The 27683-nt window shown below is 40.0% G+C and overlaps 1 protein-coding gene across 1 annotated transcript in view; it reads right to left on the bottom strand.

The window, feature by feature from the left end:
• Positions 1–3836: 3836 nt before the first annotated feature.
• The window catches only part of p120ctn (adherens junction protein p120), a 180313-nt gene continuing 156466 nt past the window's right edge, over positions 3837–27683 (bottom strand). The window contains exon 5 of the mRNA XM_036821594.3: positions 3837–5373. Within this exon, the coding sequence (XP_036677489.1) occupies positions 5129–5373 (245 nt within the window). The 3' untranslated portion in view covers positions 3837–5128. The remainder of the gene's footprint in view (positions 5374–27683) is intronic.

Genomic DNA, 27683 nt, shown 5'->3' with positions numbered 1-27683 from the left:
AAAACTAGAATTTATTCTTTGCAAATCAAATATCAATCCAAACACAATGATTTCTTATTTTCCTTTGACTCGGATTCTTATTTCAAGAGTTCAATGCCCTCAAACGCAAAACCAGCTGTTTCCTTGCTTTTCGCTCAGTTTTATTATAAGTGCCTGTAAGCTAATGTATGTTTAAGAACCGAACAAAAACAAAAAAAAACAAAATAGTGCTCAACGAAAATCTAAAATAAAATTTCTCAAGAAAAAAAAACGTTTGCCTCTAGCGTGACTAATTCCCCTGCGAAAACCAAATTGAAGACGTCGATCAGGCAGGTGTTTAAAGAATTTAAATATATTACAAAAAAATACATTACTGGGCATGCGTATGGGCTGCGCTTATCTCCAAATGAACAACAACAACAAAACCTCAATGCAAATCGAGGTCAGCGAGCGGTTAGCGAGCGGTCCGCTTGGACTGCGTTCCAAACGATTTCGCCCATATGCCCTTATACACTGATCTTATCAGCTAGTTTTACAACGTGGGCACTTAATTTCTTTTTAAAGAATTTTCTAAGTGCATCCAAAGCGTTTGACCGTTTACTAATTTTTGTCAATATACTACGGAATGAATACCATGTTTTCGAAATCAGACGTAGCTAGCCTATTAATCCTATGCGGCCGAATGTAAAAGTTGAAATACTCAACCATAAAAGAAAGGGAAAATAAAAAAATGTTTTTGCATATTGTCAGTCGTGGCCGATGACTATTTACTCGTAATTCTGGCCACTGTTTTCCAAGCGCCTGATTGTGCTTTTTGCAAAGACAAAAATGTATGTGGACAAGTATAAAAATGCGTCGGAATGATATTTTTATAACTTTAAAGTAAAATTGTATTTTTAAGACACATGTTGATGGGTATAGTAGTGTGTGGGTGGTGGACTAAAAATTTCAGCCACACGGTTGGGCGCCAGAATAATTATAATAACCATACTAACAACTAATTATTTATGAATGTAACGAGCATCCACTAAATAAAAAAACTAAGGCTGGGTGTTACGGACGCGTTAGAGCGTACGCAAAAATGCCAGTCGGCTTTGGCTCGATGGCTAGTGGGGTGGATCTTTGCTTTAACCCGTCATTGCCTATTAGATTATTATCAAAACTCGGATTGCGTGCAAAGACAAACCAAACCTAAGGCCGGGTAGAGAAAGCACTACTACACTTGGTCTATTGTCGGGCGTAAGGCCCCTACACCTGCGATCGAGTCTACCGCATTTCCACCTCAGTTGTTAAAGAGGCGGCCTTTTCCTTCCCACAGAACGTCCCCTTCGCGGTTGCGTCTTTACGGGGGTCTCATGTCCGCCGAAGACAAACACTTAATTTACCACATAATAAAAATTTTAGTTACCAACAAATTAAAATCCAAAAAATTAATATCGCCCAAACTACGGACTGAAACGAACATTGAGTATAAGGGAACAGTATAGAGATAATAAAAAGATAAAATATCATAATATAAAAAATAGCATAAAATATAATAAATAGCTTAAATAATTTCTTATTAATAGGGGTTTATACGATAAATGTAGCTTATAAATATTTCTATTATTTACTTAAAACCTTTCTTTGTTTTACTTTAGATTCGTATTTACTTTACTTTACGTTACAATATCACCGTTCTCATTTGCATGCCAAATCAAAACTTTGTTCGCAGTCGCAAAGGCTACTAACGACATTGGCGCGTTGAGTGGGTTTCTGCTGCTCAAAATCTACGGTATTGGGTCTCACTCAATTTATCGAATATCTTTACTTTTTCATATTTTTTTGCCATTACATAAACAGGCAGCATTACATGTACCGTAAAAAAATTGACTTGGCAAATCTCAATAAGTTTTCTTTTGATTTCCAGTAGCACGCTCACACCACATAATAAAAATTAAGAATGAATTTGAAATCGCCACCTACTATAAAATATATTTTATATAAAATAAACACTCACCAATTTTCCAGCGGCATCCTCGAAGAAAGCGCTTTTTCCGAAGCCGGCGGAAAATGCTGATAAAAAACAAAGTGTCTTTGGGGACACAGGGGCTTTCTCACTTTTTCATTTTTTTTTAAATCTTCGTTTCTTTTTAGATGGAGTAAGTTGCCATGCAATTATTTTTTCTTTAAAAATGGGAAAACAATGCCGGAGTTTTGGCAGCTTACCGAAAGGCTAAAACAATTTACCAATTCACAAAATACACCTTAAAAGAACAAAAAAAAAAAAAAAAGATTACTTATAATTAACGAAAAAACTAAAAATGTAGCTCGGCTCTTTTCCGCCACTCTTCTTTTCGCTCTCTTATTCCTTCTTTTACTTTTCTTTCTCCCTCACGCCAATATGTGAAGTTAGATGGTCTTTCTTTTTTTTCGGTGTTTTTCCGCGATGGGTTTTGGATCCCTTACGGGCACAATTTAATGGGGCTTTTTTTTGACGATTTTCCCCGAGCTTAAAACGGTGACGGGACAGGGTAAAATTGCGATTTTCCTCCTCTCCAAATCGCACTCCAATGAAAACTTCTGGTGCACTCTGCTGGTTGAAGTCCAAAGTGTTCCCACCGGTATCGAATATCGCAACTTTTTTTCTTTTTGGTTTTTGGTCTTATAATCGCCGAGCCCCCAAATCATAGGACTCGACCGGAATGATTAAATTCGGTGCCTTTTCCTTTTTAAAGTCTTCGCGAAGGCTTATATGCCTGCTCGCCCCAAGACTATCACCACTTAAATTTTGACGATGGTTTTTCTAACGACTTAATCGGTGTAAGGTTTAAAGGGAAAAGAACGCTAATGCCGCTTGCCAATGGCGTCAAACCCCTTAACAGCAGAAATGCAAATCACTCTCAGCAGAAAACAACTGACATTTCGCCCTGTTGATCTATTACGCTTTGTCTTACACGCCACAGATGGCGCCAGCTCCGATCTGTTCCCACTTGACTACCAGCGCTACAAAAATAATGCCGAAAGTCCAACGTGCTTGATTTCTTTTTGACTGAGCTCCATCAACTCCCTTAAAGCCTTTGATAGCTTCCGATATGCCGAATGGCAGAAAATAAATTCGTTGTTCACGTTGTTCACGACAAAAGGGCGTCTAATTTCTGGAGGCAGTGTTGAGCGGCAGTTTTCTCCAGATGTCCACATCTCCCTTGCTCGCACTGCCCTAATAAAACACCCACGCACGTCGCGCAACATCACAAAAGTACTGCCGTGTTTTTCGTACTAGTTTTCTTGGGACCCAAAAATTTCAACGATAAAGTTACCACCGCCCCCCCAACAATCTTTGTTATTTCATATTTATTGTTTAATAATGTCTGCCTAGGCCTAATTTTTTGAAACCAATACCAATTGATGACGAGCATAGAATGCTGAGAATCGTGAACGTCATCAACGGAATAATAGGTTTAGACAGGTTCTCTCTCTGTTGGAAAGTTTCGATGTGTTGCAGACCCATTCCTGGGATATACATTTAATATTTTCCTCTGTAGGACGTAAGATAGGGTTGCTTCTGCTTAAAAATATGTAAAGTCAAAATAAAACCAGCAACAGTTTCTGCATAGAGCGAATATGTTATGTTTACAGTCCGCGGAACTTTCCGCACATGTTTTTAAATGTTATATGTAATATTTCCGCAATAGATGGACCCCACTTTCCACATCAACCGCGCTCGCATACTTCCTTATCCTTTGAGTAGTTTCGCTAGTACCGGCTCCGAGTTCAAACGAGGTAACCACTTAAGTCCCACGTCGCCGACGAAAGCTATGACATATAACGCAACCAGAACTTTAGCATTTCTATCCAAAAAATAAACCATTGTTAACTATACTTGGATATATCTTAGTTTATTTATAAATTTATCAGATTAGCGTTCTAAATATTTAAATAATATGATATTTTACAATTAAGTTGGGTAAATGCGGTAAAATCTTTTATGCTTTGGGAATATAAAAACGCAGAATTATCATCGAACGGAACTTGATTTAATTCTAACGTACATTAATGCAAATATCATGCCAAAACCGGTCGATGAGATTTTTGAGTCAAACCCGTTAATAAGCTTTTTTTTAGTATATCAAATACTTTTCATGTAGTTAATAGTCATATAATAATGAAGAAATCCAACATTTTATAATTGTTTTCTAACCATTTCCGAAAGCAAGGCAGATTCATTACTTGACATGACCGAATTACGAGTTCGTCCCTGTGAAGCCATATGTCTATTAAGGGTATTGTTTGCATTATTTGGCGAACTTGGCGGAGTGTTATGTACAGCAAAATGTTTGCTAATAAAATCTTGCTCTTTTCATCCGTTTTTCTTATAAGCGTCACGTAACTCGTTATGTTGCAACATGGAGTATACAACTTGACTAGCAAATTTCAATACACAAGAAGTATATTTATACCCGTTACTCGTAGAGTAAAAGGGTATACTAGATTCGTCGGACGGTATGTAACAGGCAGAAGGAAGCCATAAAGTATATATATTCTTGATCAGGATCACTAGCCGAGTCGATCTAGTCAGGTCCGTCTGTCCGTCTGTCTGTCCGTCCGGATGAACTAGGCGATTAAGATTTACGCAGCGCAAGTTTGTTTCAGCGAAGTGCCACGCCCACTCTAACGCCCAAAAACCGCACAAAATTGTGGCTCCTACAGTTTTGATGCTAGAATACAAATCTTAACTGAAATGTATTGTTCTCATCAATACCTATCGATTGATCAAAAAAAAATTTGCCACGCCCACTCTAACGCCCATAACGCTTAAGTCTGTCTACCGCCGGTAGGTGGCGTTCTTCCTTGTTTTTTTTGTCTTGTTATATTCATAAGTCGATCAACCACACCTGAATCTAACAAGGACCGTGAAAACTCTGGATTTTTCTTTAAAACCTCATTAATTGTTGCCTATACAGCTGTTATTGTATCATCTGACGTGTTTTGGTCATGTTGTATATTTCCAGATGGAAGTTTTTTAACTAAAATCAATAGCTAAATTGCGCAGTGCTGTGGCAACTGCACATACTACACGATCCACTTCCATTCTAAGGAGCTCTACAAGAATCGGTAGACCTTTCTCGTTGCGTACTGTTGCGCGAATATCAATACTGGTTTGCCAGTATCATGCAGATAAATTTTGAATTGCGCCTGCAGCGGCTTCGAGGGTTTCTGGATTAGAACAACTTTGCAATAAATAGTATTGAACTACCTCAGGCTGCCATAATTGCTCATACCCCTTATTTACTTGGTTACGTGTTGCCGAACTTTTATAATACTCTGTAGAAATATGGTACTCGTGTAACGCCTCGGAATTACTAGAACCCTCTTTCTTGTTTTTGCTTGTTCCAAAACAGCCCAAGTTTTCTTCTGAAAATAAAAAAAGGTTTGACAAATACATTAGTTAGAACAAGAAGACACACTATAGTCGTCGAGTGCCTCGACTATCAGATACCCGTTACTCTAAAATAAAATTCCAGGGCATTCGATTAGCACACACCAACCCTCCCAGCGACTGGGCACCCAGTGGTCGTTAAAGGTACTACTGACTTTGTCAAAACCTGATTAACATAGTTAGTACGACTCTCAGCATGTAGATAGGTATTGAATAATAAAATCTATTTACACAAAAAGAAAATCTCAATTTCGTAGCTTTTATAGTTTTCGAGACCTCACCGTTCATACGGACAGACGGACATCGTAAGATCGACTCGACTAGTGATCCTGATAAAGAATAAACGTGGAACTGCATGTTTAAATTGAGTATTAGTTACCAAAAACAAGATTTTAAAAATGTTCATTCCAAAGAAAAAAAAAATTTTAATTTACCTTTAAAACTGTTGTCCCTTCCAACTTTTACATAAGTCTGAAAATAACAGTTATATTCTGACTGAAAAACAAAAGTATTTTGGTAGCTTTTATTCAATGACTTATAATTAAAATTATAAAAATAACTACTATTTTTAGACTAAGAAAAATAAAAATGTAATGTAATTTCTATTATTCGAAGTCTTTTACTGAAAAAGTCAATAAACCAAAAATAACAATAATAAACCAAATATACTATGTTTATGCTAAGGGTTTCATGATTTCTTGAAAGCGTGAAATAAATTTTGCTCCTATTTATGCGACGCGGCCGAATTCATGCATTTTATCAATCTCAGCTGACAGAGATGCCGGACCGGTGGAAAAAGGTGTGAGCGATAATTAAACCAAACCTTTTTTTCGATTCGCATGAAATAATCTTGCTTATCTTAAAGATAAATTGTGTTCAAGCCAGTATAACATTTTTTCTACCATCAAAATAAAAGATAAAAACTAGTTTCCATTGGCACTGAATTAAAAAATAATTTCTTAAAAGTAAGGTGTATTTATGTATTGATATCGATCTGGCAACTCCGATAATTATATAGAGTTACCGGAGTTTAATTGTGACCATTTCACGCTTTCAGGTTGAATTCATACTCAACTTTCGTGTGTTGCCGAATTCACGAAATGGCGTTTATGCACACACGAATCGGCTGAAATCGAGAAATGAAAGCGTGAATTCGGCATCGCATAAACACAATAATAGACGGTTTAAAATGGTCAGTACTACTACTACCAGTACTTTCTCTTTGCTTTCATCATCAGCTGACTCCACTACCAAGAGTTTCTGATATCTACCGAGCAAGGAAATCACAAACACATGTGGATCCAGTAATAATTGCTAAAATGATAAACGCACGAATATGGAGATTGCGCCCCTAATAATCTATGATAACATCAATGCATGATTAGGATGTTTGTTCCATAACTAGTGCAATGTTAAAAACAGCGAGTATATATAAAATGGTCTCAAAATCATTCATATAAATGTAGAAAAACTGTTAAAGAAGATTGACGAGTTAAGATTCCGTTTTACTTATTCTATTGACGATCAGTCATCATCATCAGATCATCAGTCTGATGTGATCTGTGTGTCCGAGGCATGGTTCGTACGGGATTTATGTGATTTCTAATTGGCTTGTAATAGCTTTAATGGTTTCCGCTCGTATTGGGCATGCAGGAGGTGTTGCTATATATGGGACTGTGAAGCTGATATGTAAGGTGGTACTTAAACAACCAAGTGAAAGTAATTTTGAATATATTCGCCTAGGAATGGCCAATATATCCCATGAAAGAACCCTGTTGGGTTGTGTATACAAAGCCAGTCGTACAATTGATTACTAGTCATTTAAATATGCTATTACAGACATTTCAATGGAACACAACCACATCATATTGGCAGGCGATTTCAATAGCAACTTATTGTCAGAAAGTTGTCTTGTGGATACCTTTAAATCACAAGGTCTGTGTTCCGTTAACGAAACGACCTTCACGCACTATAGCAGCAACTGTCATACACTACTTGACCTACTTTTTATTAATGACCCTAGCAAAATAATACATTATGACCAGGTTTCCATACCAGCTTTCTCTAGACTTGACTTAATATTTTTAACGTTCTGTTGGGACGGGGGGTAGCTTGATCGCTTATTGTAGGAAATCCCAGTGAAATTGGTACGAAAAATCCTCGCAGAAATATGATCGAAAACACGGTAGATCTTTGGAGGTATACGAGACGAGCGTGTTTATTGTGACGGTTGGAAATTCGAACTGATTAAGCCTAGCTTAACTAAAACGCTTTAGAGCGGAGCGGTGACTTAAAGGAGAGATAGAGAGGGAGAGAGAGAGAGGAGGGCAGTGCGATTGGGCCAGATGTAGACGTATGGAGAAAACTGTCCCTCGGCACTGCCTCCAGAAACTAAACGTCCTTTTGGCGTGAACAGGTTTGTGCCCTTGAGAACCAAAGTGAACTGGAGTAAATTAAAATATGTAACCCGTCAGCGAGATGTTGGTTACCTCCAGTGAGAGCGATACAAAATGGAAGAATTTCGTATGCAGTACAGTGGCTAGGTCAAAGGTAAACAAAAAGCCAAAATCAGCAAAGAGAGAGCATGTTCCATCAAAAAACCGCTGTATTATGCTAAAAAGGTTAGGCAATGGAAAATATTAGCAGCATTTGGACGTTGAAATATTAAACCAAACATTTTTAGAAATAGTTGTACCTGAAGCAACATGCAACACGTAACTGAATACTCAATCCCTCTATAATAACAGTTTTAGCTTTATGTGTATAAACCAAAGTGATGTCCTAAAATATGTTAAGCTTTTGCTTCCCTATTTGTTGCCCTATATTACTAATATGTATAGCACGGCTATATCTTTGTCTTTACTTCCGACAATATGAAAAACACCAAAGCTCTTGCCGAACATGCCGAACAATGACTATAGACCTATATCAATTTTACCTTTCTTCTCAAGTCCTTGAAAACCTTGTGTCCTTTCAGATTCAACTTCACTTGAATAATAATTCTCTACTCTACGAAGAACAATCTGCATTTTGTACGAAAAGGTGATTTATAACTGCCATCACAAATATAGTTGAGGATATAAGACAGAAACTGGACAGGAACTGCATAACATTTTTAACTCTTCTTGACCACAGTAAGACCTTTGATTCGATAAATCATTATATTCTTTGAAACCAAGCTCATTAGGTCGCATTTAAGAGACGCAAGCTTTCTTTCTTCGGAATTTATCCAGGGGAGTGCTAGGCCCTTTATTATTTTCCATATATGTCAATAACATTCCCAGAATCTTGTATCACTATGAAGTACATTTATGTGTACAAATTTATGTTCGTAGACCCGTAAATTTAATACATGTCTGTATCAGTATAACTAATAGTATGTTGTCTCTAACTGACTAATGGGCCAAGGAAAATGGCTTGGGTATAAATCCAAAAAGTACAAATGCATAGTAGTTGGTAAAAAGCAATTTGAACAAATGCACTCCACAAGTTATGAAGTTAATGCAGTTAATCTTGAAATAACACTTAACAATACTTGACCTTAACTTGACCTCGTGGATCGATTTAGAACTATAATATTCTTTTATAAAATAGTGACAACTGCAGAATCAACTTATTTTTCAAGCAAACTTACTCCAGCTACATGCCAAAGACCCAAAAGTGATATGTGCCCTCGACTAAAAACGCTTTGCTCGAGAAGGAAATTTTTCATTAATGGTATTAGGTTATGGAACCATCTTCCGCATCAATACAAAACAATAAGGATCGCAACTCAATTTCATAATAAAATTAACGACCCTTAAAAACCAAAAAAAAATTATTATAGTAAGTAAGAAATTTAGAAAAGTGTATGTGAATTATTAACTGAAAAACATTGTTTAAGTAACAGTTAAGTTTAAGTTCCATTCATTAATTCAAAAGCTACTCTTCGTCAAAGTTGAAAAATTTGGAAAAAAATCAAAAACGCTGGCATAAATGGCTTCTTTAAAAATACACGCGTAAAAACCGAAATTAGTTTTATGTTGTTTTCTTGAAGGCTGAACCATAACGGAGAATATGCGCCATTGATCACGACAATCCGTTGGTAAATCGATTTTTAACAGATTTTTAAACGTATATACCCAAGTTCAGTATTCGGGAGCAGCGGCCGTTAAACGTTATTTTAAATTTTCAGTGTTGGGGAACGTAAGAATTTGGTGCAAGTTGTTATGCATAACGTCAGTTTCCTTGCTAAAAATATATGAAAATGATTTCCTCGTAACTGCAATCGCATACTTTTTAGCTTGCCCAGCGCTAATAGCAAGGAAACTGACGTTATGCATCACAACTTGCACCAAATTCTTACGTTCCCCAACACTGAAAATTTAAAATAAAGTTTAACGGCCGCTGCTCCCGAATACTGAACTTGGGTATATACGTTTAAAAATCTGTTAAAAATCGATTTACCAACGGATTGTAGTGATCAATGGCGCATATTCTCCGTTATGGTTCAGCCTTCAAGAAAACAACATAAAACTAATTTCGGTTTTTACGCGTGTATTTTTATTCCAAATTTTTCAACTTTGACGAAGAGTAGCTTTTGAACTAATGAATGGAACTTAATGATGTGTTTAAGAAAGTTAAAGGGCATTCTATTACCTGTAAAATGAGTCTTTGATGACCGAATTCGGTTTATCACAACTCGAGTTAGAAAATAAAAAAGTGCGAAAAACGTTTTTACACTTAAAAAAAAATTGGTACCATAGAAAAAATTTTAAGTGCCCTTTTCTTAATCAGGGAGATGTATCTTACCGGAAAACAAAGGTTTCCTGAAAGGCGTATTTCATCAATTTTTTTTTGTAAACTGGTGTAATTTAAGAACAAAAATAATTTCATAACTTTTATTTTAACCCAATGTGACTTAGCGCTGGGCTATCAAATAAATATATAAATAAATAACTAGTTGGTCAAGTCCCTAGCTGCGATCAACTCGAAGTAGTGGCGAGCATTACATTTTTGCAATCAGAAAATTTGAGTCGGTGTGTGCATTTGTTGCAAGCTCTATGCCGCTCTCAGCGTACTCTCCGGAATTGTGCGTGCCTTCCAATCAAATCAACAAAAGCAGCTGCATGCTTCGTTGTCTCCTTTATCTGACTTTTGTTTCTTCATGCTCTCAGCATGCTCTCCAGAGTTGTGCGTTCATCGCCATCAAACCAACAACAACGCCAGCTGAAGTCGTTACTGTCTGCATTGTGCAAAGGTCGTCGAACGTCAATATAGTCCATCGGCCTCACAAAGCAAGAACACACAAATTGGCTTGAGCTTTTCATGTTCGCTTAGTGCAATATTCATGTTTTTAGTATCATTAGTCTGTCAGCGTTCCTTTCATTGATGCAGCAACTACAATTTCTATTTTTCTCTGAATGCTTTGTGCTTAGCTTAGTCACATCTCAATGCTAACTAAAAAAACTGCGCTAGAGGAGGTGGCGTAACGGTTGCTGTTTGTTACAGTCTGAGTTGCTTAACAATTGATCTTCTTGAATTGAAGATTCCTTTTTTGATCAAGTCGCTGTGTCGTACATTGCTTACATCTACAAGGTCTCAGGATCCAGACTAGTATTCGTTTCTGCAAAGCAATGTTCATCAACCACACGATATACTTGTTATCGATGATATTTTTAGTATGAATTTAATACAAGTCAATAATATATTCAATGAATAACAAAAAATTTTAGATTTGGAATTTGTCAGCTCTGGTTTTAGTTATTAGAAAATATGTAATTTACCTATTAGCAACTGCGATATCTATTATAGGCCCTTTCTACGAGGTATAGACATTTTAAGTTTTGCGCTTTCAGCGCATTCTCCTTAATTTATATTCAATGAAAATAGTTTTTTATATCGCTTCTATGATCTTATGACAGTATTTTATTTTTTTTATACATAATGCTCAAGAAAGAATTCACAGTTCATTTCAGATGCTTTGGTAAACAAATGGCTTAAGTATCTTCGAAACAAGTTCTATAAAAAGTTCTTAATCAAGCTTGATCCCGGTGATTGAAATGACACTTGCAGCACAAACGAGAATTTGAGTTTCTAAATAAATTTTTGTTAATCCAGTATATTGCAAATGTGGATATCGGACTGGAAAGCAATCCCAATTCTTGTTGGCGATTTGTTAACTTTAAGAAAAACGTTTATAGAGGAGTTAATAACTCCGCAAAAATAAGGCGAACGGTAACTGTACGAAGGCCTGCCAGTTGCTGAATACGCAGTGAATTCGCGTAGTAACGAAAATAGAGTTTGCAGTTAGAGAGTTTGGACAGTACGAAATCTCTGGGCCACGCTTGGGATCCTGCTACTGATCCCTTGCTATTTGCATTTGATGGGCTTCAGTCAACCTCAAGTCCAACGAGGCGTAACGTCCTTTCTTCAATCGCTCGGCTATATGATCCATAAGGTCAAATATCTTTCTTCAGAATTGGAATTATCAGTTGCCGAATTGCTGGCGTAGCTTTTGTCAGAAGGAGCTAATCTGAAGGTGTACGCTGGTAAGCATTTCTGGTGGTGCGATTCTGCAGTGGCGCTGTCCTGGATTCGAGATGTACCCGCCCGGCTTAATGTTTTCGTCGAGTTTCGACGATCCAGAAGTTAACTAGAACAATAGAGTGGCGGTATGTTCCCACGTCCTTAAACCCGGCGGCCATCCTATCCCGTGGCGCTCTCCCCAATGAGTTGATTAATGATGATCAGTGGGCACATGGACCTCCGTTTCTTCTTGGTCCTCAAAATGAGTGGCCAGTTGCGGTCCCAGCTGAGAGGCCGACCCTGGAACTGCGTGCAAAGGCTCTGCTCATCCAGTCTCCGTACGTGGACATAATAACTGGTTCCAGGTACGCTCACTCATTCTCATCACTGCAGCGGGTATTTGCTTATGTGCACAAGTTTTGTCATCGACTAAGCCATCTTGCTATAATTGTCGATTTGCTTGAGCGAGCTATTTTTCGATCACAATGGCCAATTCGGGGGAGGAAAACGGTGACGACGAAGGCGTTGCACAAATGCATCCAATGTTTCCGGTCCAAGCCTCGCTTGCTGGAGCACATTATGGCTGACCTCCCGGAACAAAGAGTCAACGGCTGTCTTTTGAGTCACTGGTGTGGATTTTTGTAGGCCATTCTTTTATTAACCAGAAGTTGGTAATAAGGCTCCGGTAAAATGATATGTTAGCGTATTCATTGCTACAAAAGCAGTAGACCTGGAGCTCGTAAAGGAAATATCCACAATGGCTTTTTTTTCAAGCATTAAAGCGTTTTATATGCACGCGCCGAAAGCCACAACACATTTGATCAGACAAAGCGACCAATTTCGTTGGAGCTAGAAACGAGCTAATGGAGCTAATGCGTCTCTTCATCAGCGGCGAGCATCAGCGCGCACTTCCGGAGTTTTGTGCGGTTGAGTCCATCGAATGGCATTTTATTCTTCCTCGATCTCCGCGTTTCGGCGGACTCTGGGGTCCTCAGTACTTGGATTTGAGGAGCTGCGAACTCTGCTTTGTCACATTGGTGCTGTCATAAATGCAAGACCGTTATTGACTCTTTCAGAAGATCCTGCAGACCATGATGTTCAAGCGCCAGCCCATTTTTTAACTGGAGGTCCGTCATCCAGCTTTATCGAGCCTGATGTCTCAAAGCTATACTTCAATCGTCTGGACAGTTGACAACGTGTGTTTCCTGCAGCAATCTTTCTGGGCCCGATGGAAAAAGGAGAGCTCCGAGTGGCGTACCTCTGGCCCTGCCATAGCAGTCAACGATGTGGTGCTGGTCAAGGACGAGAACCTACCCCCGATGAAGTGACCGCTAGCGAGAATTATTGAGCTGATCCCTGGTCGGGATGGAGTGGCTCTAGTGGTGGTGATAAGAACCTTATCTGGAACCACAAAGCGAGCAGTGCCTTTTGCCCGTTAAGGACGAAGCTGGAAGCCAGGCCCAACTTGGGGGAGAATGTAGGGTCAGGCAGCAGCCGACACCTAGCTTATAAATAAAGTTTAATAAGCATACTTAATTATTATATATGTAGAGAAAGGCTTCCATTGACTTCCATAAATATATTTAAAGATTATTAATAGTTTATTCTTTGATTAATACACTTCACTGATACAGTCTTTTATACTTAAGTTGACGCATTAAATATTACTGAGACACAAGCGACCTTCCTTTGCTGATGCTCAATCTCTACTCCTCTTGCGCATTTTTCACGCTTTCTAACACTACCGAAAAATGTTACGGAACAGAACAACTGATCTGTTATTAATAGGGCTGCCAATCCTACATGTTCACGCCAAAAGGGCGTTTAATTTCAGGAGGCAGTGTCGAGCGGCAGTTTTATCCAGATGTCTACATCTCGCGCGCTCGCACTGCCGTCCGCTCTCCCTCTCCATCTCTCCCCTAAGTCTCCGCTCTGCTCTGGAGCGCTTAAGTTAAGTTAGGCTTAAGCAGTTCATGTTTCAAAGTGTACTAATAAACACCTACGCACGTCGCGTAAAGACCCCAAAAGTACTCCGGTGATTTTTGGGTACCACTCAATCTTGGGGCTGCAACTATTTCATCGATCAAGCCACCCCGCCCCAACACTACATATATTCAATGGTCCTAGCGTATCTTCAGATCGAGAGCTTTCTCTACGCCAATTATCTAAAGTGGTTGTTAGTCTCGTATTCACTCTCATTGCGTGCGCTCCATATATTGGTATATCGTTGTATCCCCAATTTCTTCCGCACACAAGATTATTATAACGTTTTAATTATTAACATCGGCTTTATTATTTGGAGCGGATTAAGGATAGTCGTTGAAAAATCTCAATGACTGAACAGACAATATTTACTTGGCTATTCAGGACTTTGATGATTCTTACACTCCGGACTGTGATGGGACTCCTGCTTACATTCTTAAACTTGTATACAAATGCTATGTGTATCCCTAAAAATTATTGTTGACAAACCACTTTCTATTGGACAATTTCCAGATAAATGGAAAGTCGCATTCGTGACTCCAATTTTAAAAACCAACCATTTGGCCATTTGTAGGGCTATAGCAAAAATAAGTATTATTTACAAACTCTTCGAACGCAATGTTGCTCATAAACTATTATTTCTAGTAAAACGATACATCAGCACTTCTTAGCATGGTTTTATAGCAGGTCGGTCAACCACGACAATCCTAACTGTTTTCAGGAATTTTTCATTAATAAAAAGAACTAATAATATACCCGTTACTCGTATAGTAAAGGATATATAACATCCTAACCCCAAACAAATATATTCGTGACCATCCATGACCGTCTGTCCGTATAAACGCTGAGATCTTAGAAACTATAATGTTAGAATGTTGGAACTTGGCATGCAGATTTTGAAATTATCAGATTATTATCAATAGATCCCAAAAATTATTGAAATCTGACCAGACATTAAAAAGTTACAACGCAGTAGTAATCAATATTTTGCCAATTTTACCGAGATTGAAGGTACCAATCAGAATATTTAATACATATACACAAATACAAGAGAGAGTGGTTTGATACATACGACTCTTCTCGTTTCTTAAGGTTATTTGGGAGTTCCAGATAATAAAGTAGTAAAAGTTAATGGTTTGCCGAATCGAAAGTCTTGCTAAAATCGGTAAGTATAACGTCAGTTTGTAGACGGCTCTGAAAACCTCGTTTAATGAAGGAGATTTAAAAGATTGCTTGTGGAGATTAGAAAATTATTTAAAGTATAATTTTCATGTTCCAGAAGTTTAGGTATGACAGTTTGACAACGTCACGGTAACTTTCAAAGTCCACTTGTGAACCTTTTTTATGAATAACAATTATTTAGGAATCGTTCCAAATCATAGTCTGGGAAAAAAAAATTATAAATTAAAAAGTCGTGTAATGGGAAGTAACAGATTGTGTGCAGAGTTTTAGACTGCAGCTTGGCACCTTCTCAGGACCAGCATTAAACATCAGGAGGACATTCCTTTCAGAACTACACTTTCTGTGGAAGGGAATAAGATGTTATTTTAATAAGATAGCAAAGGGACGGAGCAAATGCGATAGATTTTCGTTTAGAGTTAACAAGAGAGAAAAATTTCACTAAAAATACCGATTATAGCATTAACTATTTTTGGTAAGGAACTATTTTTGCAGCGTATGGAGGAGTAACGAGCAAGGTCAAGCAAAGATCCGGATTCATGATGTTTTTTAAAAAGACTGGAATGTATAGAAAATTTCGGAGGAATGGAAGAGGGGGTAGCAGCAACTAAGTGGAAAAAGTACCAAGGCTGGATTGATGGTATTATAAAATTGTTGGACAGCGGAATCCAAATCTTGGATTTCGAATAAAAATATCCAGCCAATCCGGGAAAGGTTCAAATTTAGACCACTATAATCTCCGAAAACATTTTGTCGGACAGGTTGTCAAGGAAGTCAATTTGTAAGATTGGTTTTACGGCCCTGTTCCAGTTTTTACTTTCGAAAGATTCACACGGATCCGAATTTCCTAGATCTGTTACCTGTTCTAATTTCTCTCCGCCAAGAATTTGGCTGGCGGATTTAAATCCGAAAGCATGAACATTACTTGTTTAAAAATGCTTCGCGATATCTATATATGCAAAAGATATTTTTTATCTTATTCGTCTATGTTTAATGGAATCATCATCATCAGAATGCAATTAATTACTTGATTTATTTTTAGTTCATTTGTGGTTGCATTTCAAAACCCGGTATATTCTAGCCTACACAATTTTGAAAACTCGCCGCCCCTGTTCTGAAATGCTCAGATTTCACTAAAACGGGCTAGGGTTTGTGTATTTTGTTGAGATGATATCTGAACATTCTTTGATTTGTTCAATGTACTTTAGTAGGAATGATTATTGATCCAAGATATATAAAAAAATGTTTTTGTGCCAAATTTAATAGACCCTTTGCCTGAAACAAACAGGCAAAGTTAAGCCTTTTGTCAAGAGAACGTCGCTGCAGTCAGTTGATTTATTTGAAACCAAAAGGGATTATTCCTAAGAAAATAACCCAAGAAGTAAGGTAAATGGTATTATGTTAAAGGAAAATCCGACAATGCTAACGAACTTGCTTCCGAGTGGAATCTGGAACAGGCCCGATAGATAACGCTGGGTTATAATGATCTTCAGAAAGGGAAATTGCTATGAATGTTAGACTGTTCTAAGAGCGCCATCGCTTACGAACGCGAGGTCTAGAAGACTATTCCGATCATTTTAAATATTGTAAGTTTAGTCGAAGGATAACCCATAAATAAAATCATGGCAGATTTTAGGTAGCAATATATGTGTCCTGGCAAGGAGTCTATGACCCATTATTATGAGTTGGTCAGCATGACCTAAGGCAGACATCACAAGCTGAATAGCAGACAGGTGCCTTAAATGCACAATGAAATGGAGGAATATATGAGAAGGTCAGAAAAATGAAAGCTGAGCCAATGCTTACACTTACAGCAACAAGTTCTATATCAACATCGTTAGCGAGAGGGAACAGCTCGGAGGAGACATTGTTATTTTCCGCGATAATGACACTTGGTTTGTGGCTTTGATTTCTGTGGGCCCTTTAAAGTCAGCCTTAAAATTCGTGGAAGACACCCAATAAAATCGTATGTCACAGTCTTTCTATGCTTCTCACCGAAAGCGGTACATATCGAGCTCGTTGTGAATCTTTCAACTAATTGCTTCTTGTCTTGTTTGACAAGGTTTATCGGGAGAAGAGGTCTTCCTCAAATAGTGTTCAGCGACAACGCCACGCAGCAGAACAAGGAGTTGACTGGATATTCATAGCAACGCGCACGCCGCACTTCGGCGGACTGTGGGAAGCGGCAGTCATGGTCGCCAAGCTTCGTTTGGTTCGCGGGGTAGGGAACGTCAAGCTAACCCCCGAGGAATTAAACACCTATATAATAGAGAACAAAACACTATTACGCGCCCAATCGCTTCACCTGGCAACGATGCCAAGGACGGAGAAGCATTAACGCCATGCCACTTGTTGAAGCCGTGGCGTATGCTAACAACACTCAAGCAGCACTTCTGGGTCAGGTGGTCCAGAAATCAGTTTGCTGTAACTGAAGAAGTTGCCTCGTCCTGATGCACAGCGACAAATTGCCCCCTTAATCCTGGCTAACATGGCGCGTCGTGAAGACAATAGCAGGTGACGATGAGAAGGTACGAGTTCCAGAAGTTCGCACACCACAGGGAACGCTCAAACGGCCTAAACATAAGCTGGCAGTACTACCAATAGTATAAGGTCTATAAGCCTTAAACGGGGGCGGAATGTTAAAGCAGAGTCAACATAAGAAATAAGCTATATACTTTAAGAGATAATTATATTGAAGTTGAAAATTGTGGGGGTTACAGTGGGCGTGGCATGTTCGCGTAACAAACTTAAGCTGGGAACAAGCCTTCCGAATCTAAATCTGAAATCACAATTCTCTATCTTTGATAGTTTCCGAGATATCCGCGTTCATATTTACGATTTTATTTTATTTACAAAGTTTGTGGGCGCTAAAGTGGGCGTGGCAAACTCTTTTTGGGTCAATCGATAGGTACCTTATGGGGTCGGGAAAATCTCCTTCACTGCGTTGCAAACATCTGGCTGAAATCATTATACCCTCTGCAAGGGTATAAAAATGTTTACGTGATCAGGCAATTACAAAATATATTATGATCCAAAACAAATCGGACTGTACAAAAAATCATGATCTATGATTTAGTAATGTTATAGCGTTATCATCGATTGCGGGCGCTAGAGCGGGCGTAGCACTGCGCAGGAAGGCCATGAATCTACATGCAAAATTCCAACATTGTAGCTCTCAGGGCTCATACGGACAGACGGACAAACGGCTAGATCGGACACGCCTCCGTCTAACTGTTATTTACTACACGACAATAACAAAGAGAGCAATTCTAAAAAAAAAATATAAGAATCGGGAGATTTTACTGTGGCTGGTTGACATTTTACACACGCTTGGAATTAAAAATATATTTGGGGAATATATGTGTTGAACAGTAGAACGGAAACATCTTGTACATGTCACTAGAATTGTTTAAATTGTAAAAAATTGTGGGCAAAGAAAATTGGAATACTAGGGCGATAAAAGCTCCATACAATTTTTTTGCGTGATTTACGATTAATATTAAACTTATTTCGGTAGAAAAATTAAATTGAATCGTGAACATTTTCGTGCAATCATATCCCACAACTTTAGACTAAAAAAGTGAATCCATGAACTGAAATCTTTGTATGACGATGAAGCACCATCTTAACGAACCCGCACAATTTAACAATCGCTCAAATAATGACACCTGTGGATTGGTCCAAAGAAATTTAAATGAAATTCAATCTCGGTTTTTTAAAAGACGTTTATAAGATCGTCACAGGTGACGAATAATGGATCTATGCGTATGAGCCCGAAACAAAAAGGAATCGACCGAGTGGGTCTTCGAAGAAGAGCCAAATTTAACGAAAGTTGTTTGTGGAAGGTGTACTTCGAACCAAATGGTCGCCGTTTCTTCGGTAAAACTAGTCATGTGGCGACTGTTCCGCTTGAGCAACTAAGGACGGTCAATTCTGAGTGGTGCACCACAGTTTGTTTGCCAGAAGTCTTCGGAGTCTCGAAAAACGAACAAGAGATGAAGGAACATTGTGAACCATGAGCTCTCACACAGCAGCTCAAACCAGTGCCTTTTTGACAGGTCAAAACGTCGAATTGATGGGTCGTCCGCCGTACAGCTATGACTTGGAGCCCAATGACTTAATTTTAATCCCGCACATCAAGAGAAAAATTCGTGGTCACCGATTTACGTTGTCAGAAAACCATGGTTTGGAAGTCTCTTAATCGGAGTGGAAAAAGAGTTTCGACAGTTGGTTTAAACGCATGCAAAAGTGTAAAATTTTTTTTACTTTTCAAAAAAATATCCATTTTTGATGATCAATTTTCATTAATAGGAAATACATATATTAATTGCTAAGCAGAAAACAGGTATATTTTATTTCAAAGTGTTTTCTGTTGACTGTTTTTATCTGACACAAATCTCAAAGACTTGCTTTCCGCCCACTAAATAAGTGTTTTCATATGAGCAACTCCAATAACTGTCTCAAAAAAGTGTTTTGTGTTGTATGCTTTTTTTTATTATTTTCCATATAGTTATATATATAGATATGTATATATCAATTTGCCGCATACACATTTATATATATTTTTAGTTTATTCAGAACTTAGCTTCACAACAAATAGCGCGTTTAGTTATCCGAACTTAGGGAGCTTCGTGTTTCAACAAGTATGTAATGCAGTGCGGACAATGCCAAGACATATATGTAAAACTGAGAACAGGAATAAACCTGTTTCGATCTGATAATTTTCCCAATTTGTCAGGAAATATTTGTTACTTGTCGAACATAATGAAAGTGTCGACAATTAATTACGAGCTCGGCTAATAAGTGGAATTTATCTAAAGCGGTTCCAGCCACCGTTGCTGCAGGTGGAAATCCAAGAAAAGACTGGACCAAAACGTTGGGGCTCTGGTGGCTTAATCGCTGAAATATAGGAAATGCCAAGAAAGATGATACGGAAAACACAGGAAATATGAACTGTTTAAGCCTAGCTTAACTAAAGCGCTCCAGAGCGGGGCGGAGACTTGGGATAGAGTTGGAGAGGTAGAACGGAGGGCAGTGCGAGCGAGCGAGAAGAGGACACCTGGAGAAAACTGCCGCTCGACCCTGTCTTCAGAAATTAAACGTCCTTTTGGCGTGAACAGAAAGTATAAAAAGTGAAATAAATATACTTTTTATATTTCTGTCATAGTTGAAATGTAGAATAAAAAATTGGATGCTTGGCAAATAGAGAATTACTATGAGGATGACAAATTGTGATGTGCTTCTACGTATTTTACACTTAATTAACACATCAATCAGTGGGAACAAGAAGTAAGATGATACCTAATTTTGTAACGAACTGTTTTTCTGTATATCCTCGCTACGAAATTCGGCAGTAGATTTGTGTTTCGTCCCCCCAAATTTATAGTAAACGTAACCGCGCGATCAACAGTAACAACAATTTATAATTCGGGTTATAAGGGTTATTCACGGCTCTGGGTTACAAGTTTGTGGTATATTGTGCTGGTGCTTCTTGCGCTGATGCGTCTCATGATCCTCCGCTCCCGGTGGCCTTCGCTGCTCCGGATACTTCTGCCGCCACTCGTGAGAGAAGTCGAAGAGATGGGCTACTGGGGCTTGGGGAAGCGTCACCGTTCTTAGACTAGTGTGAACAGGCGTTGAGTTTTCCTGTCCCTTGCTTTGTACCGGCCCGTCCCGTTAAACGCTTAATCAGTTTCCTTTGCCGCTCCGGGCAGCCGTTCGGATATATAGCAAACACCCAGTGAAAGACAAACGTTCCACCATAGCCTTCCCTCAATGCTGTTGAAGACGTGACCGTGCTGGTTGCTCGGATTCTGGGTGCTTTCCTCGTCGACGTCTCGTGCGCCTCGCTGGCGACGTTCTGCTTTGCTCGAAGGATACATTGCCCTCGCATTGTGATGTCCTTGTAGTTGCGATGCCCTATGAAACTTGACCGCGGGCTCTCAAGATTCTGGTGCCTATTCCTGCTTGCCTATTCGGGCATCCGTTCGACGTAGCCAAAGTAGCAGTTTTCGCCAGCACACGGATTCTTGTTGGTTGAAACGCCTCCGATACCGGACTCAATACCGATTTCCAGACATCTGTCGGGCGCCACACTCAATTAACCCGACGTCGGGGTCGACAGGATACGCCGGTACCACGACTGTTCAGTTCCAGGTGAACTATTCGGTAATCCGCCTGTCGTAGCTATGCAGTCCTTGTAACAGTTAGTTTGCACTTAACTTAGCCGTGTATTGCCTCTCAGGGCCCGAAACAAACTTGCGCTGCGCAGGAAGCCCAAGAATCTGTATGCTTAATCCCAACATTCTAGCTCTTTTGATTCCGAGATTTCATCCGGACAGACGGACGGCTAGATCGACTCGGCTAGTGTTCCTGATTAAGACCGATACATACTTTTTGATGAATCTAGTATACATTTCATGTCGAGTGATGTTCGCTAAAATTTTAGGGGCTGTCCATAAACCACGTGGACAAATTTTAATCACTTTTTGAAACCCCCTCCCCCCTTCGTGGACAATCGTGGATTTTTAACTAACTTTTGGTGCTTTTCACTTCCCTTCATTCCAATTATGCTTGTGATTGCCTGTATGCTGTATTTTATTGCTATATTTTATCTTTTTAAGGAGCATAGTTCGGTTTAAATTGGTTTCTGATCGGAGTTTTAATTACCCAATAAAACATGAAAAAAATGACTTCACCCCTTAAAAAATTTTTTTTTTTAATATTATGGTTTTTTTAATTTTGAAAAAATCTGACAAATATATCCAGGAGAGGAACAAGTGGCACCAGGAGTATCCAAACAATCTTCCGCCGCAGCAGTGGGTTGTCGGGCGTGTCGTGGTGGTACACGTCGGCGCTGATGGCAAAGTTCGAGTGGCGGACGTGAGGACCAAGGATGCCACGTACCGGCGAGCGGTTCATAGTCTGCCGTTGCTGCCTGTGGTGTGCTGAAGACGGCGGTCCTTCAGATGGGGCAGTGTTTGCGCACTTTGCGCGTTTTATTTTTTGAAATTTGTTGTTGAGTGTAAGGCGAGTCGGAAGCGCACTAAAGCTTTCTTCGCTCTCTCGCCTCAAATTAACAAAACAACAAACACATATCGCGCCGGCTTGCTTAAAAACATTGAAGTTGTTGGTGCAATTGCTGGCGCTGCTAGTTCTTCGTTGCTGCCGCTGGAAAAGTTTTGGACGCTGTTTAGCTGCAGTTTTTTGGGTTTCATTGGCGCTGCTAATTCTTCGTTGCTGCCGCTGGAAAAGTTTTGGATTCTGGTTAGCTGCAGTTTTTTGGGGTTTATCTCCGCTGGTAGACCGTGGCTGTTGCTGTGCCGCTTATCGCCAAGTTCACCGCTCGCTATCCCCTACACCCCAGAAGGAAATCATGTGGATTCAAACAGGGAAGTTGCCGACGGATGTGAATCGTCCCCACAGGTATAGAATGCTGAAAGTTGAAAGTTAATCTGGGGCGTGTAGTAAAATGTGTTTCGGCCCATCTTTAAACTTTTTGCATTCATGTAAAAATATCGGTATATAGCAAGCATTCTAACCAAGAAATAAATAAAACTTGCATGCACTAACGATTATAATTCTAATATATCATACATGCATAAAAACATATTTCGAACTACACATATATAAGTGAATCCCTTTATACCTAAATCAAATAAATATTTTTCGGCGACCTGGTTTTTGAAAACTAAAATTCCCCTATTTCTCGTTGCAGTGAGTACCAGTTTGAGTTTATCAAAGAATTAAAGTGGTGAAAGTTGATAATTGTGAAAAGTTCTGATTCCAGAATTAAATTCCCCTCAAATTTTCTGCCGCCCATTTTTCACAAGTTTCCCTCGCTTTTCGCCATTTCCCGCGCTTTTAAGCGTCAGGCTTATTATATTCGTTGCCCTTAGTACACACAAACCCACACACTGACTGCGCGGCCCGTTCCTTCGAGTTATCATTCGTCGTTTTCGTTTTCGACCTCTGGAGCGTTGCAAGCGTAGCTGCTCCTTTGTTCATTGGGGATGACAAACGTATCACGAATGCCATCCTAATCCATTTAGTAATGGGCAAAGTCGATGCACGAACTAAAAGAAAGTGAGAAGAACAGCTGGACAACACATCGCTTCCTCTTTGAAGCGAGTGTGAGTCGGCCATATGGTTGCCTAAAAAGCGTGCAAGCCAAAAATTGTTCAGCAGAGCCAATCTTATCCTAAGAAGAATGGAAACAGGAGTTTTTTGTTTGTCGCTGCCATGGACGATCCTGAAGTATGTGTGTTTTGCAACTCAGCAGAACGTCAAGTAGGAAATTGCAATGCTTTTGCCGCCCTAACCGTTCAGCAGAGATTCGATTTGGCAAAAAGGGCGCCCTTATGCATTAATTGCCTTCGAAAGGGCCACACGGTAAAAAAAATGCAAATCGATATGATGCAGGGTGTGTAAATCGTCACACCACACATTGCTTCACATTTATTCTCCGAATTCAAATCTCGCGTTGCCACCTCCTTCTTAGCCCACGCTCTTACAGAATACTCTATCCACTTCGCATGTTTTGCATGCGACTGCATCGGATAGAGTATTCTTGCCACAGCCATCGTTAGCGCGCAAACAAAAAGTTGCGAGTGGCTCGAGCGTTGCTCGATTCTGGATCACAAGTAAATTTTGTGACCAATGAGCTCGCTCAGAGACTTAAGATTAAGAGAGAGGACACACGATAGTCAAGCCACGAGATGGTAGCAGTCAATTGTCGTCCGAATTTGACATCTTAAAAAATATTTCTGGCTATCATCCGGATCAAACGGTGAACACCAGCGGCCTGAAAATTTTCAGTTGGCAGATCCATTCTTTTTCAAGCCCCAGAAAATAAATATACTTATAGGCGCAGAATCTTTCTTTGAACTGTTGTCAGTCGGCCTGAGTTTCCCATTTTACAAATAACAGTTCTCGGCTGGATAGTGTCAGGGAGAGGTGCCTCAGAAAAAATAAGAGATTCAGAAAAATTGGTACATCTCAGCTGCCGGGCGGAAGTGTTGGAGTCAGTCGACACAACGCTGCAGAAATTCTGGTCTGTGGAGGACCTGCCGCCCAAAGCCAAGGTCCATACACCTGAGCAGCAGCTCTGCCGTTCAAATCTTACCCAAACACTCTTGGTTTATCATACTGGAAACATACTGTCGGTGACGGCCCGACTTTTCGATCCGCTTGACCTATTGTGTCCTCTAGTGATAAGAGCAAAGATGTTGTTGCAGGAAGTGCTTTTTCATCTTATTAATTGCCGGTCTGCAGTCAGCCACTCAAAAATATAATTCTTTTGACTTTCTGTACGATTTGTCCAAAATCCACGTCCGATTAAATCCGACAACGGCAATTCATAAATTACTTTTCCATTTTTTCTACGGTTTTCCTATTGCTACGTACGGCCATATTGCCCATTTTTCCGACTCCTTTTTAATTGCATTTGGACGTACATCCATACATACATACACTTATATAAAATGGAGAAAATAAATTCCAAGCTTAGAGAAAATATTGTGCAAATATATGCCAAGCATGCAGTGAGAATTATTTAATTACAAGTGCTCTGCCAATTCAGGCCCCCAAAACTTTCCAAGATTTTCTACTGTACATCCGCAGCCGCTAAAATACTTTCACGTATTTTTCGTTTTTCCAAATACAGTCCGCAAACAAAAATATCGAAAACGTCCACCACAAAACATACCCGCCGGCATTAAGTAATTAATAAATATAAATCCTGCGAACATTATAATGTATACATACATACATACATGTCTACAGACATATCCATGTCTACATACACACATAACTACATACATTCACTTATATATTAAATTCGGCCATCGGGTAAAATATAATAAAATAAAAATTAAACCAGCTGACGTGAACATTTTTTTTTGGTCATTGTGTGTTATTATACAACCACCAAACTATTTAGTATTTTTTCGATATTTGGTAACTACTCCGTAGAACTATTTATCCAGAGAAAAAAATAGTACCAGTACTCCAACGCATGCGTAGCATCCTCCGTCCACCAATTTTTTTGGTATATTTTAATATTTTTTCTTCCCTCGGAATACTAAATAAAATAAAAAGAATACACGGGTACTAAATATTCAACAAATAGCATCCTCCGGCCAACAACTTATTGGCATATTTTGGTATTCTTTTCTTCACTCAGAAGATTAAAAAGGCGAAATTATACTATTACCAAACTCGATTCCAATTATACCATTTTACAATATACATACATATACCAAAAAGGATAAATACCATAGTTTTTTTTCCACGGGTGATATACAAACTCCTTCATCACCGTTCCTAATCCGTATTATTGGGTTAACTTCCGCAAAGAAACCAGGTCGGTCCGTGCTCCACTTTCTATTTCTTCCGATTCACGAATTTTTTCTTTTCGACACCTCGTTCCACCGTTCCAGAAGTAGGCCAGGTTCCCTATTTGTTCTACATAAATAAAAGCGATCATATTCTGACCCAATAAAGGTCCTCTTGTTGGCATGTCCGTTGGAAGTGATAACAACAAGTGGTCTATTCCACCTGCAGTAGTCCCAGGCATATCCGTATATCCGACCACACCCGAACTAACCGCTAAGTCCTCGTCGCCCCGAAAAAGGGTCAACCGTTCAAACGTCAAAATGCCACTAACAGCTTCCCAAATTGCTCTAAACAAATTTATTGAGATCTCAGACCGACTGAGTGAATTTAAATCCAGGGCAAACCCTCCTTCGCCGGCCCCTCCTACTCTTTCGATGCTTAACATCCGCCGCGAGGAAATACGCGCGTTATGGGCCCGCATCAAAGCAGAGTACGACGAATGCACCGGGTGCATAGCAGAAGCCAGAGACAATGCAGCTGATAGTTTGCCAATTCTCAAAGCTAAATACGGCTACTGCTATTCCGTGTACGGGAGATGTGGGGCTCAGATCGCGGATATGATAGCCTAAGCTCCCCAAGTTCAAGCTGTTGCTACCCAGACCTACATTTCCTCTGGCTGTCGGCTGCCTCCGTGCGAAACCGAGGTTTTCACCGGAGACTACGTGCGGTGGCCGACCTTTAAGGACCTGTTTATTGCCATTTATATAAACAATCCAAGGCTGACGCCAGTCAAAAAACTGTCGCATCTTCTTCCGCAACAGAGCGGGGCACATTCGAGATTTCGAATTAGTGACGATAACTTTTGGAGTCAATTGCGCACCATTCCTGGCCATTCGAGTCCTGCAACAGCTGGCAACTGACGTGCAGCTCAGCCATCCAAGAGCGAGCAACGTCATTCGAAATCATATGTATGGAGACGATGTCCTTTCAGGAGCTGGCTCCGCAAGCTTTCCATTGAGAAAATAGATCTCCAACCACAAAGATATATTACAGACTTCCTCGAGATCGACACCGAAAGCACAGCCAAAACTCTCGGCGTACGATGGTAGGCAACGTCCGATAAGTTCTTCTTCGTCGCACCAGATTTAGCAACGGAAATCTCCCCCACGAAACGCCAGGTCCTTTCCCAAATTGCCAAGCTGTTTGATCCAGCAGGCTGGCTTGCTCCTTCTGTTGTGTGTGCCAATATCTTTATGCAAAAATTTGGCTTCAGGATCTAGGTTGGGACGATAAACTTCCAACTGAGCTGTGCCAAAGGTGGAACAGCTTTCTCCAGAGCTTTTCGGTCCTAGACCAGGTCAGAATACCCAGGTGGGTTTCCTTCCGTCCAGAGTTCCACGTAAAGCATCACGGATTCTGTGACGCCTCGCAAAAGGCATACGGGGCTACGATCTATGTGCGCGTAGAGATGGGACATAAGACGATGGTGCACTTGCTCACGGCCAAGACCCGTGTGGCGCCAGTAAAAAAGGTGTCCCTTCCTAGGCTGGAGTTATGTGGGGCTCTCCTTTTGTCCTAGATGGCCGAAGCCATCCTTCCTAATATGCCGAGGCTGACCTCAAAACTCCATTGTTGGACCGATTCCACGATTGTGCTAGCATGGTTAGCCAAACCAGCGTGTCATTGGTTCGTTGCCAACAGGGTGACGAATATCACCGAGTCCACCGACCAATTGGTTACACGTTCAATCCGAACACAATCCAGCTTATTTGGCTAGTCGAGAAGTTCCCCTTCAAGACCTTGTGGATAACCCGCTTTGGTGGCATGGATCCACTTGGCTGCAACGGCAAGCGATCATTGGCACAGCCAGGGAACCGACCTGCCGGTGACCGAGATCAAAAAGCGAGCCGTCAAAGCCAATGTGGCGTCTATGTCGACAGAGGATTTCCTGGATCGCTTTTCCAAATTGGATAGAGCATTGCGATTTGTCCAGCGATATTGAAGACATTCACCGCTTTTCGGGGTCCGTTTAGAGGCCCAGGACGTTGCCGCCGCGGAACGGCTCATGACAATTGGTTTTCAGCGCAGGTATTTTTCTGAAGAATACCGATGCTTGATTCGATTCTCTCCCTGAACCCTTTTCTAGACCAGAAAAGGCTAATCAGGGCATGCGGCCGCGTGACGGCCTCCGACAGTTTGCGGTATGATGAACGACATCCTATAATCCTACCGTACGAATTTTCACTCTCGCGGCTTCTGGTAAAATTTACGCATCTCATTT

This window comes from Drosophila suzukii, assembly GCF_043229965.1.
Source record: "Drosophila suzukii chromosome 2 unlocalized genomic scaffold, CBGP_Dsuzu_IsoJpt1.0 scf_2c, whole genome shotgun sequence".
NCBI classification, from domain to species: Eukaryota; Metazoa; Arthropoda; class Insecta; order Diptera; family Drosophilidae; genus Drosophila; species Drosophila suzukii.
This window is presented reverse-complemented; position numbering and strand designations above follow the sequence as displayed.